The sequence below is a fragment of the Eptesicus fuscus genome, chromosome 12 (genome assembly GCF_027574615.1).
Source record: "Eptesicus fuscus isolate TK198812 chromosome 12, DD_ASM_mEF_20220401, whole genome shotgun sequence".
NCBI lineage: Eukaryota > Metazoa > Chordata > Mammalia > Chiroptera > Vespertilionidae > Eptesicus > Eptesicus fuscus.
In genome coordinates this window covers 62169966-62183370 of record NC_072484.1, presented here as the reverse complement: position 1 = coordinate 62183370, position 13405 = coordinate 62169966, and the positions used below count along the sequence as shown (strand labels likewise).

General features: G+C 40.8%; 1 protein-coding gene across 3 annotated transcripts in view; it reads left to right on the top strand.

Moving 5' to 3' along the window:
• Positions 1-11639, top strand: part of PIEZO2 (piezo type mechanosensitive ion channel component 2) — a 343011-nt gene extending 331372 nt beyond the window's left edge. For all 3 annotated transcript variants that reach the window (XM_054724315.1, XM_054724314.1, XM_054724313.1), the window contains 7 exons: positions 2250-2438; positions 2797-2889; positions 4520-4692; positions 6623-6751; positions 7971-8050; positions 8800-8983; positions 10097-11639. In XM_054724315.1, coding sequence (XP_054580290.1) covers positions 2250-2438; positions 2797-2889; positions 4520-4692; positions 6623-6751; positions 7971-8050; positions 8800-8983; positions 10097-10349 — 1101 coding nt within the window. In that variant the 3' untranslated portion in view covers positions 10350-11639. The remainder of the gene's footprint in view (positions 1-2249; positions 2439-2796; positions 2890-4519; positions 4693-6622; positions 6752-7970; positions 8051-8799; positions 8984-10096) is intronic.
• The last annotated feature ends 1766 nt before the right edge of the window (positions 11640-13405 follow it).

Below are 13405 nucleotides of genomic sequence, written 5' to 3'. Positions count from 1 at the left end.
CTTTATGAAGAAACAACAATTTCCTGAGAGGCCCGTGTTGGCATGAGCACACACAATGCAAGCCACTCACTCCTAGTCATATTTTACTATGATGTCCATGCAGCCACTTCCCCAAACACTATTTTTTAACATGCTTCTATTAACTTTAGGAAGAATAAGGGAGAGGGAAAGAGGGATAGAAACATCAATGATGAGAATCACAGATTGGCTGCCTCCCGCACGCCCCCTACTGGGAATCAAACCCGCAACCAGGAATCAAACTGTGACCTCCTGGTTCATGGGTGGAGGCTCAACCACTGAGCAACACAGGCTGTGCCAAAACACTTTAAGAAGCTGTTTGGAAATGCAGCATGACCGGAACTGCAAACTGGAACTCTTGGTCAAGAGTTGGCTCGCCTAGGAAAGGGGTGATGGAACAGCATAGAACAGGAAGGTGACAGTTGCTTTGAAAGTGAAGGGAAAGAGAGCCTCATAATTAGAGAGAGGCCAAAGGTCTTGGCCCTGTTCTTCCCTGGAAAATGCATGGAGGGGGGAGCAGGAAAGGGGGAGGAGGGATGGGGATTACTGGGAGCTTTTCGAGGGGAACCTCAAAGATACTGGCCTTCGGGAGAGGAACCAACATGGTCCCACAACAGGCAGAAGAGACTCAAACTGCTCTTGACAGAGAATGGATAAATCTCCTTTAACTCACCAAGTTATCCATTATGTAATACTAGGGTGCTGTTGGAGTGGGTTAAGTGACCCATTGTCTAAACTGGCCTTGCTGAGAAAATAATGAAAAAGCAAATCTGTGGTGTATGAATAGTATTTCCAAATTTTAAATATTTTAGTTTTTTTTTAAATAGAAAAATTTAAACCATAATATCAAATTCCAATGCAAAGATATTAAAATACTGTCCTTAATATGAACCTCACCCAACTTCACAGCAGAGTCATTTAGAAGCATTATCTTTCGCGCACTGAGTCAATAATGCTTTCCATACTGGCTCTGACCTGCCCTCCAGTCCAGCTTGTGTCCTCATGGTTCCAAGCCCATATTCAGGAGCTACTCAGTGTCAAAGCTTGGAGAGCCCTTTAGCAGTGAGTGTCCTTTAAAGTCCCCAGAGAGGTCTCTGCAGGCTTCCAGACCTTTCTCTTAGTTTGTAACCCAGAGCTCAGTGCCTACAGGTAGCATGTACATTATTTTTTCTTGCCCTAACCCAGTGGTCGGCAAACTGCGGCTACTGGATAGGGGCTTAATCACAAGGAACAACAATAGCCTGTAATTATTGGAATTGAGAGTCTAGGTCAGTGGTCGGCAAACTCATTAGTCAACAGAGCCGCAGTTTGCCAACCACTGCCCTAACCTACTGAAATGAACTCATCCTAATGGAGTGTAAGCCCCAGGTAGGGAAGGGGGGACAGCTGCCAGATTATATATGTAGCCTAAGTTCAGGGGTCACCCTGGAAGGAAAATAGGTCACTGAGAAGCAACATTTAAGCAAGGAATGTGCATAGAGAGCTGGAGCAGTTTTAATATCAGACAGCAAAGCAGGCACCTTCCACCTTGCCCATAGCCTCTAAGGCAGAGCTTAGTGGGTCCCTTAGTAAAGCAAATGGAAGTGATTCCAGCCCTACCAAGTGCTCTTGTCACGAAAGTCCCTTGCGTGACGCACACACCTACCACCACCCCCAACCCCACCCCTCTCAGCATAGCACCCAAGCAGAGGCCCCTGTGGAGTCACAATACCAAGAGAACTGTGCCGATCCTACAGGTCTTATGGCATGCCTTGAACAACATTGTTTTGACAACACGTGATTAATGAAGTGAAAAATGTTTTTCCACCCGCTAGGGGGGAGAAGGGCTCAGCTGAAAGGCACAGCTTTTGAATGCTGAGGAATTTAAAGTAAAATGTCTTTCTCCCGCATGATCCCATAAAACCAGAGGCTTTATACAGCACAGTATTTGATCCGTTTGTCCTGAGGTTTAGCACCAACAAAACCCACAGAACAATTTTAAGGAGAAAGTCACCGAGGTCCTGTTGGTCCCTCATGGCACCGTGGTGGGGACGTGTAGGGAGCTCATCACATCTGCATGTCACTACCTAACTTGGTTCCCAGGTTGGGCCGAGGTTGCTCCCCCACGTCAGAGCAAACAGAGCAGAATCAGGACTAAATCAAGTCCCAACCCCATGAGACGAGCACTCGTCCACCCCACCTGCTTCTCAGGGGACAGTGGCCTGAGCCTTGTGTGAACTCTTCTGTTGCAGAGATACCCTCAGCCCCGGGGGCAGAAGAAGAAGAAAGTGGTGAAGTACGGCATGGGAGGCATGATCATCGTTTTGCTCATCTGTATTGTCTGGTTTCCTCTTCTCTTCATGTCTTTGATCAAATCTGTCGCCGGGGTGATCAACCAGCCCCTGGATGTCTCAGTCACAATTACCCTGGGTGGTTACCAGGTAATGGCTGTGCACTTCCTCCAGGTTTCGCTCACCTGCAAGTACCTTACCTCACACAGTACTCTTTCCTGATAACCCCCTACAGGACATGTACTTAGAGTTTGCCAATCCACATTTCCTATCTAAATTTTGACTTCTCAGCAAATCTGTGATGTTTGAAATAAGGGGCAGAAGGCAGTGAAAGGAGAGGTCTGTTCTGGTTTGGGGTGCAGGAATAATCACTTCAGAAAGAGCTCGCTGAGGCGAGTTGTCCCTGGGTGCTCAGTGGGTGACATCCTATGCAAACCTTTTCCCTTTTTACCCTGGAGGCAGAGAAGAGCTTCAGAATATTCACAACACTGTGTATCTTGTTTTCCAGCCTATTTTCACAATGAGTGCCCAGCAAAGCCAGCTGAAAGTTATGGACAATGCCAAGTTCAAAGCCTTTATAAAAGCTTTCTCTAGTGACACTGTAAGTAAATGTGTATAATAGATTTCTATGAAGAGCTTTCATCGAGGTGAGCTGAGGGGTTGTCATATTATTCACTATTTTGCCATGGCCTGGGAGGGGGAATTTTCAGAGATTTTCAGCTGTACACAACAGATTCCTAGCCACTGGCCACTTTGATAATCAAAGACATCATTTCTATATTATTGGATGTGTTAATAATCATAATTTTATTTCAGAATAGTTCAATGTAAGCTCAACAGGGGTTGATCCTTTTAAAATATTTTTAATTTTTAAAGTTTTGGTAGATATTTATTCTTTTGACTGGTTGGTCTATTCTGAGAATCTACCCTAATGAAGTAATTAAAAATATAGGAAAAGCACTATGTTGGTACCTACTTTTGACAACATTCCTTGTATTAATAAAAACTGGAAGCAGCTTGAGGATTTAGCAAGTAGGGACTGGTTGAATAAGTCATGGCATGCGTATGTAGTGAATTTGATTAGCTCTGACTACCCTAAGGTGGTCGTAGTAGAAGAAGGAGCTTTATATTTTCTTTACATACTTTGTATTTTCTTTACATATGATGTTGTCTGAATATTTTCCAAGCTACTTCTGTAATAAAAAAGTAATCATTACCTTTTATAATTAAAATTTTCTTTACAAATAATTTTTATAGATGTTTAAAAATATGGCTTTTTTATTTTAGAGAGAAGAAGGAAGAGGAAGAGAGAGAAAAAAACATCGATGAGAGAGAACCATCCATCGGTTGCCTCCACTTGCCCCCTACTGGGGATCCTGCAACCCAGGCTTGTGTCCTGACGGTATCAAACCAGTGACCTCTTGGTTCATGAGTTGACGCTCAACTACTTAGCAACACCAGCTTGGCTACAATTAATATTTATTATTTAATTTTTACAAAGGGATTAGGCAGTCCTGGCTGGTGTAGCTCAGTAGTTAGAGCATTGGCCTGTACACCAGGGGGTCTTGGGTTCAATTCCTCGTAAATGGCCAGTAGCTGGGTTGCAGGTTCGATCCCCGTCCCTGGTTGGGGTACCTGTGGGAGGCAGCCAGTCAATGTGTCTCTCTCATATCGATGCTTCTCTCCCCTCCCCCTACTCCATCCCTTCCCCTCTCTCTGAAAAAAATCAATGGACAAAATATCCTCACTCCTCAAGTGAGGATTTTTTAAAAAAGTGATTGGGTAAACAGAGGCTTTTCTCTTTTGTAAAATTATTGGTCTCTGATGCACACTATCAAAACCTACCTTGAGGGATGAACATCTGTGAGGACAGGGCCAGGATTCCTGGGTCAATGAAATTTGACTCTTTAACGAGAGAGACATTTCCCAAGAGTTGATAAATTTTCTTCTTAGTGGGAAGGAAAAAAGACACTAAGTCATCTGATTTGCCTTTACTGTTTAATTTGAGTGATTCCATAGCTGTATTGGTGTGGCAGCATCGCCACTGGGCTTTGATGATGTCACTGGGAGGGGAATAAAGTCAGTGCAATGGGACACCAAGATAATCTGTATAGAAATGTTCCTTTCAAAGAGGAAATGATCTCTATACAATTAAGAGGAAGAGTAATAACTTTCTTTATGCATCATTGTGTATGTGATCTATTTATGCATGTGTATTTGTGTGCATATAGGGTGCTATGCAATTTTTGGAAAATTATGAAAAAGAAGACATAACAGTAGCAGAACTGGAAGGAAACTCAAATTCTTTATGGACCATCAGCCCTCCCAGTAAGCAGAAAATGATACACGAACTCCTGGACCCCAATAGTAGCTTCTCTGTTGTTTTTTCATGGAGTATTCAGAGGTAGTTACTGTATTTCCATGCATAATTTCCCCTTTCCCCCAATCTAAACTCGGGGTGGGGTGGGGAGCATAAAAGATAGAAAAAATCTATTAATGTGGATCTCAGTTTACATTACATCTTGGGAACATTCATTCAATGCTACAGCTAACATTTTTGTTTATTAAATAATGGTTTGCCTGGGAATCATTGACAAAACTAAAACTTATTACATTTCCTTTTTTCTACTAAGTTTCTTTTTTTTTCTTCTAATTATCACCCGAGGAAATTTTTAAATTGATTTTTAGAAAGAGAGAGGAGAGAGAGAGAGAGAGAGAGAGAGAGAGAGAGAGAGAGAGAGAGAGAGAAAGGAGAGAAAGAGAAACATCAATCAGTTGCCTCCCATACATGCCCCAATAGGGGACTGAACCCACAACCTGGTTATGTCACCCAGACTGGAAATCAAGTCTACAACCTTTTGGTGTACAGGACAATGCTCAACCAACTAGGCCACTGGGCCAGGGCTAAATTCCATTTCAAAGAGAGACTGGCTTTGAGTTCTGTGAGCAAGATAGAAAGGTAGAGAGAAAAGAGGGCAATGACTCATAAAATGAAACAGAACCTGGATGTATTGTAAGATTTCCCTAAAAGGTTGAAGTTTGGTCTTTTTTATGATTTCATTCTTTTCTTTTTTTGTTTTACTGAATTTATTCATAAAACCATACAGGTTTCATTGTACAACTCAATAAAACATCACCTGCACACTGCACCATGCAACCATTGCCCCAAGCAAAGTATCTTTCAGTCCCTATTCCCTACCCCACCCTCCTTTCCCTCCACCAACCTCCCACCCCCCTTTCCTCTGGCCATCACCACACTGTTGTCTGTGTCTCTGTGTTATGTACATGTCTTTGCTTAATTTCTTCACTTTCTGCCATTGAAAATTTGGTCTTAATAATAAAGAATGTGCAGCCTTTGGAACCCCGGCTTCTCACTTGCATCTCTCCAATATCCAGGGAGCCCTAGCAGATCTTCCCTCCAAGTGTGAGATGTGAGAGCAGCTTGGCAGACCCAGGAGAGGAGAGCTGAGGGAAATTGCTCTTCAACGAACCTGAGCCAATGGCCAGCATGTGGCCGCTACTTCACCTGTTTAGACAGAGCATGTCTTAGGAAAAGTTCTGGCATCCCAACGCCAGACATGTTAGGGAAACAATTCAGGGGCCTCAACACAATATACCAACTGATTAGTTTCTTACACCACAGTTGTGACTGAGGACTCTATACAGGTTTATTTGTCAATCAAACTTTAGGTTCATGTGGGTCCACAATTCCAGCTTCCTGGATGGAATTAAGAAAGAATTATGATAGGTACAGAAGAAAGCCTTCTAGAATCTAAAGTGCATTCACAAGGAAATATTCCAAAGGGGATAGTTATAATGTAAAAGAGTTTCTTTAATTTTATTTTCTCCTTTAAATGCCCCAAATTCCTCAGATGGGATTCTGTACTGCCAAAAAATTTACTTCTTAGCCTTTCTTTGAAGACCTATCAAAAAAATAACAACAACAGGAAACATCACCTTCTGATTGAACATTCTTTTAAAAATGTGGATTCCATTAGTCACCAGGAATACCAACTTCACTGGATTGACATAAAGAGGGTTTTGGAAACGCGTATCAGAGCAGCAGGACGCTTTCTCTTTTGCTCAGTAGACTGTGCCTCCTCCTCTGCCATTTGTGTTAAAAGTGTGTGTGGCCTCCCTGGGGTTTACGAACTTGGTTGTCTAAGAAACTGGACATAAAGCTGAGGTGGACAGGAAGGGCTGGGGTTGACAGTCGTGGACCCAATAAAACCTTGGTGAGATTAATAAAATTAAGAGTCAAGTGAGTTTATAATTTCTCTTCCAGACTTCTGAATAATCATTGACATTGATGTTTTGTGTTTTTTTCTTCACAGAAACATGAGTCTGGGTGCAAAAGCAGAAATAGCAACAGATAAGCTTTCTTTTCCTCTTAAAAATTTTACTCGAGAGAATATAGCTAAAATGATAGCTGGCAACGACACACAAAGTTCAACAACACCAGTGTAAGTTGATTGTTCTGTTACTATAGCTTGAATAGGTGTGTGTACCTGGTAAAGAATCCCTACCTACGAATTCATCATATGCAAGAAATGCACTCATCATTCTTTGGTAACTCAAGTGGATTTTTGTTTGGGGGCCTTGTTGTGCTAGATTAAAGCAACTCTATCGTATTCCCTCTCGCTCTCTGTCCACCTAGCCAGGGAGTATTGCTCTCACTCCTGAGCAGCAAGCTGTGCTGTCATCTTCTGTAATCACCAAAAGCCAGGGGAAGACTCTGCAAGACCACTTTCCTATTGCTCCTGCCTCAGGGTCACTGAATGCCTAGCTAATGAATTGAGGGATGGGGCAGGGGTAGACAAAAGGTAAACAGAAATTTGAGGAGGAAATTATATCTTAATATATTATCATGCCATATGAGTGCTCCATTTCAAACACATCCAAGCTGTGATGTTTAGATTCCAATATAAGAACTAGCAGCAGAAAAAAAGTGCTGTTGGTCTAAAACTGCTAAATGATGTCCACCAGCTACTTCCCAGTTCTGTGGCCAGTCTGCCCTGGCCCCATTTTTCTGCTTTGAATGTGAGAACCACCATGATGCAACCCTCAGACAGATTCCTGACTAAAGCATCCTTTGTTAATCTATAAAGTTGAAGGTCTGTCGAAGATTGTCAGATCCTCCTCCATCACTTCCCAGATGCACAAACAGGTCTAGAACGATGGAATAACCTCCTCAGGTGACCCCGCTCATCCCTGCAGAGGCAGGATAAGGTTCAGGTCACTAGTTCTCTCCTCACACCTCACTCGTATCACTAGATCAAATGCAGTCCACTTGATTATCAATATTTTTGAAATCCTAAAAATTAAAAGAGCGCTCAATGTTATTGATACAAATGACAGGCTCCTAGCAAGAAAGACAGCCCTTTGCTTCAGAAACAGTAACAGATATGGGGAAATCTCTGCAGCAGTTTTAAGGCATTAATTAGCTTGTGTATAGTGTTTAGATGAGCATTGGGATAGAACCTGATGAATTTGTTTGGCCTCAGAGAATTCTAATTATAACCAATACCCATAAATGGTGGTGACTACACATTGTATAGACATATAAAGACTCTTGTCATTATTTGTTTGAAATAAGGTCAAAATAGCAACAAAAAAATCAATATTACACCGGTAAAACAACTAAAACTCAATTACCTCTTTTTTTTTTTCCTTTATGCACAGGACTATAGAAAGGATCTACCCATATTATGTGAAAGCACCTAGTGATTCTAACTCCAAACCTATAAAGCAACTTTTATCTGGTAAGAATGAGAGGGAATCACTCAATCAATTCTTTTTAATCTTTCTTTTATTCAACACCTAGGGTTTGCATTTTTCAGCCTCTGTCAAACTTCTTTCCAGTTTTCTTTCCCCTGCAAGAGGCATAAGGCTCCTGGCTGTGATCACCAGCCAGAGGAGTTATTTGCTCACCTGGGATCCATGTTCTTCGTTTTCTTTTTTTGTTTATTGATATAGAACCTGGTTGACTCAAATTCATATTTAATGACTGATATTACTGCTTAGTCAGTCTGTTTACTTGTTTCTATTAGCAACCATATCTATGGCAGAAAACTGCCTCTTACAGTGTTAAATATGAAGACCCCACAATAAGAGCAATGAAAAGATAGTAGGAAATGTACTTGATTCAGCCCACAGGTGATTACATGTCAATAGTAGTGCTCCAGGGACTGTGTTTTCCCCATACAACAGTGATGGGAATGAATTGATATCTAACTAGTTGTTGGAAAGATGCCCAGGTGATGGGTCTTTCCCTCTCTGGCTGTGACTCTGCTGCCCTGCACATGTAGCCACAGTGACTGACCTTTTTAGTAAAAAAAAGAAACCACAGCTAGGCCCACTCTTTCTTTTCACTTGCATTGTTAACATGGCCATGTGGACATCCTGGAATGATATGCTGTGGACAGGAACCAGGTTCTGCCATTTGAAGACTTATTTTAAATAAATCCCAAAATTCTCATGCTAACTTGATTTTATATTTTTTCTCTTCCAGAAAATAATTTCATGAATATCACCATCATTTTGTCCAGAGATAATACAACTAAATCTAATAGTGAGTGGTGGGTTCTCAATCTGACTGGAACTAGACTCTACAATCAGCATGCCCAGGCCTTAGAGCTGGTGGTCTTCAATGACAAAGTCAGCCCCCCCAGTCTGGGCTTCCTGGCTGGCTATGGGTAAGGACCCATTTAACAATGAACAGTTACAAGAGTCTATGTCTGCTAACCACTATGCTGAACTCATAAACTAATACAAAATTATATTAGATGTAAACTGTAATTGAAAAATATGCCCCCCAAAAAAGAAAACATTTCTGTTCTTTAAAAAGGAGTCTAAAAAAAATTAAAAAATAAAAGAAGGAGTCTACTTCTGTATCATATAAAGTTGAAGATGGGAAGCCATTTATCTTCTTAAAATTTTCCAATTTTGTAGCTGAAATACTAAAATTCACAGATCATTGACCCTTCATCTTAAAAAATAAGGAACCAGAGTCCCAAAGAAGTCCCAATCCTTGTGTGGCTCACACTGCTAATGATGGGACTAGAAGCTGTCTTTCCAGATTGTTAACCAATATCTTCCTGTTAAGCATAGTTTGATTGATGCACTTCAGTGTTTAAATTTAGAAATTAGCATAAATTTATCTTTCTTTGCTTAGATTTCCTTATGCCCTTAGTAGATATAGGATCATTAGAAACCATAGTTTTGGACAAGTCCAATGTTACCCTTTCACTACATTCTGATGCTTAAAATCCTAGGACACTGTCATATCCCCTACAAGTAGAAGAAGAAAGTTTTCCATTTTCCAGGATAAGCCTCTTAAGAAATCACTGTCTATCCAAAGTTTTATTATAAAATGAATCTCTGACAAATGCAGTATTATTAAAGTGAAAGGTGTTAGGTACAAAAAACTATATAGAGTACAATTGGATTTCTACCAAATATATGATATGGTTAGATGCATGTATTATATGCGGTAAAATCACCTGAAGTTCATACATGAAACTGTTAAAATTAATAAATTCTAAAATGTGAGATTTCACAGGACTTTTCTTTTTCAAATCTTACAGTTCTGTAATGTGTAATTTTTTTTTAGAAAGAGCGTGAATTACCTTTTTTTATCATAAAAAAAGTAAATGTTTTCACCAGAGTAAAACTGTAAGCTTTGCTAAGCTTATCATATCTTCTATGGATTTGGAAAGAAAATTTTATGGTTTTCTTTTAGATGTGTTCTATTGACCATATTTAACTGGTAGCTACAATTTCTACCTTTTTTTTTTTTTTTTTTTCAGTATCATGGGACTGTATGCTTCAGTTGTCCTTGTGATTGGGAAGTTTGTCCGCGAGTTCTTCAGTGGGATTTCTCACTCCATCATGTTTGAAGAGCTTCCAAATGTGGACCGAATTTTGAAGTTGTGCACAGACATTTTTTTAGTTCGAGAGACAGGGGAACTGGAACTAGAGGAAGATCTCTATGCCAAATTAATATTCCTGTACCGCTCACCAGAAACCATGATCAAATGGACTAGAGAAAAGACAAATTGAGACCTTAGGACACAGACTGCAAATCAAGATAACATTTGAATTTTCAAAAACAAAAAAAAGCACAATATTCTCATAAGAGCTATGCATTTCTCATTCGATGGAAATGGTTTCTCTTCTGACAGGCGGCCAAAGAGAGTTGGCTTCCTTTTATAGTCAAGGCTACCTTGCAAGTTCAGGCGCTGTTGAAAAAGTTATTTGTAATTCCATTTCTCTGAATCAGGGCTACTTGGTTTATGTTTTAATCAACAGTGTCTTGCATTTTGATAGACTATGTAAAGGAATCGTTGATGGGGCTCCTCCCTCAGAGAAAGAGAAGAGAAGGAAGAAGGAAGGACGCCATGTTTTCCTGTGTGGGACCTTGCCCTTCTGAAGAGATGCTATAATACAGGCCACAGCATTCTGTCGCCAATGGGGAAGCTGCTGTGGGGAGAATAAATGGACCTCGGCACAACCCAAATATGCAACAGCAATAGGAGGCTGAAAACTCCTAAACATATTTCTAGGAGGAAAAGAGAGAGGGAGCTGATGACCCTTGAAGATGCCAGTGGATGGATAAGCCTCACTCTAAGCAAAAAGATAACTTAGTGACACTCTTACTGCCTTATCTTAACTGAAGATTAATAATTTTTTTTCCCATTAAACACCAGTGACTTCTCAGGAAAAAAAAAAAGCAGCAAAACAAATATGTGGACACTGGCTTTGTTGAGACCCAGCTAGTGATTCACGTCAATGGTGGTGGCTGTTCTACTTCAGAGAGTTCATTACTGCTCCTGGTGAAACACAGACAAGAAGTAGAAAGATGGAAAATGCCGCCAGGCAGAGGTGGAGTACCTTGGCTTTGTAACTCTTTATTAACTGAGGTCATGAGCACTCTTCCACCTTCTCCATCCCCCAACACGCTTTTTCCCATTTCGATGATTTAACAATGGTTTTCCAGTATGTGACATTTTCCTTCCTGTTTTTCAGGTATATCAAAGAGTTTACATATTCCAATTCACATTTTTACATCTGAGACGGGTTTTTTAAGTTCATAATTATGAAAGAAATATGTATATTGAGCTTGGGGAAATAAACAATGGTCTTTTCTTAAATTATTGTTATTGGTAATACAACCTCTTCATTAAATAACATTGTAGCATGGAAATTTATGACTGAAATGTAGTTTTCATTCCATATTAAAATACAGTTTCTGAGAAGAATCATTGAATGGACTAGAATATGTCAAGAAAAATGATCCTATGTAGTTTGGGTTCAGGACTGACTCAAAATAAAGCACATCTTGCAAAGTCATTTTAAGAATACTCTTCATTCCGTCTTTTTGCATTTAATTGTTTTAAGTGTTGTGTAAAAGGAGTTTTTTTTAAATTAACTGAGATAAGAATTCACTTATTGTTAGTTTGATTGGGGTTTTTTTCTCTCATGTAGGGTCTCTATGTGAATAATATAAGCAGGAAATAACTATAACAAATTAATTTCCAGAGGAAAGTATTACAGTGAATATGGAGCTTTAAAAAAATAGCAGAGTTCAAATGATGTTCAGTGTATTCTAGAGAATTAGAGAATATTTGTTGAACTATGAAAGCTAGCGTACTTCCAGCCTGCCGAAATAAACGACTCCAATCATTGAAACAATAAACTCAAACCACTCAGGGAACTCCGGCCCATGTTCTGATTTCCCGACAACAGGAAGAATCATTGTGCATATTTCTGGATCTGAATTCTTTCTTTTTAAAATGTCAACAGGGAATTTCCAGAGAGCACCTTCTAACACATTTAGGAAAGAGGAAAGTAGGGAAATGCTCCTGAAAAAAAAGTGTAAGGTCAAAGTATATGAGATTGTAATATTCCTCAAGAAAACAATTCCCAGGTTTCAAGAAAAAAAAGGCTCCCCGTGTGTAAGGGGGAAAATATCAAAGGTGTTGACATAAGAAATGTCCAAACTTGTAGAGAATTTTGGGATGAGTTTATTTGAGCCAAACATATGCCAGGAGCAAGATCTCAAATGCTCCAGAGAATGACAGTTTTGCAGTTCCTTTTACACCTTAGAAATTAAGAAGGGGATGGGAGGAAGATTATATGGAGGTGGGAAAAAGCAAAGTAGAGATTGGATTACTAAAGAGTTAAGATTATTCCCTGTAATGCTGTTATTTCAAAGGTCTGTTAACTTAGATGCACGGAGTGGATAGGACTTGCTGAAGGCAAAGGTAAGCCTTTTAGTGAAGAAGTTATATGCCTGGGGCATGACTACCCACCAAGACCTGCCCAGGTAGGAATGTATGATCCGATCACCCTGTGAGGTTACTTTCCATAGAACCCCTTTTTTTGTTCACAAAGGACATATAGGAGATTAACTTACAGAAAAGGTAGGAGAGCACACCTCCCAGGGAGACATGTGCTGGAGTGGAGCTGGAATGGAGCATGAGGTGGCTTGGCTTCTAGTCCTGGCTTGGCCACCATCAGGCTGGGAACCCAGACCCCTCTCCAAACCCCTATGTGACAATATGAAATGATGGTGAGGCTGTCACCAGCCACACTCTCAGCCTCCAAGGAGCACCTGCCCTGGCCCAGTAGATGCCGCTTACAAACTCAGATCGCCCCCTTCGACCGGGTCCTCTGGAGATGCCTCTGAGATGGACTGTCACCCAGGACATTTGGAAGAGTGGCCCCCCTGGGAGTGACACTGGTCAGCGAGGAAGGCAGGACTAGGCAGAGGGACAAGATTACCAGCCCTGCAGCTGCAGTTGAGATTCGCCCACCCCTGCGGGCACTCGGGAGCTGGCATAGCCCTTCCTTGTCCCAAGCAAAGGCACCAGCAAGGCATGGCCACAGCCACCCCTGAGTTCGGCTTCTCCATGGAGGAGGCATTCCCTGTGGCTGGAGCTTCCTGCCTCTGAGGGCACAATCAGTGCCCACGAATAACTGGTTCTCGGGGACGGCATTGTTTGGAGTAAGAGCTTCCTTTTAAATGAAAAGTTTTTAATTAAAGCCATAGATATCTGGTTATGTTCCCACATATTTTATTGATCATATTTAATTATTATTTTTCTATCTTCCTA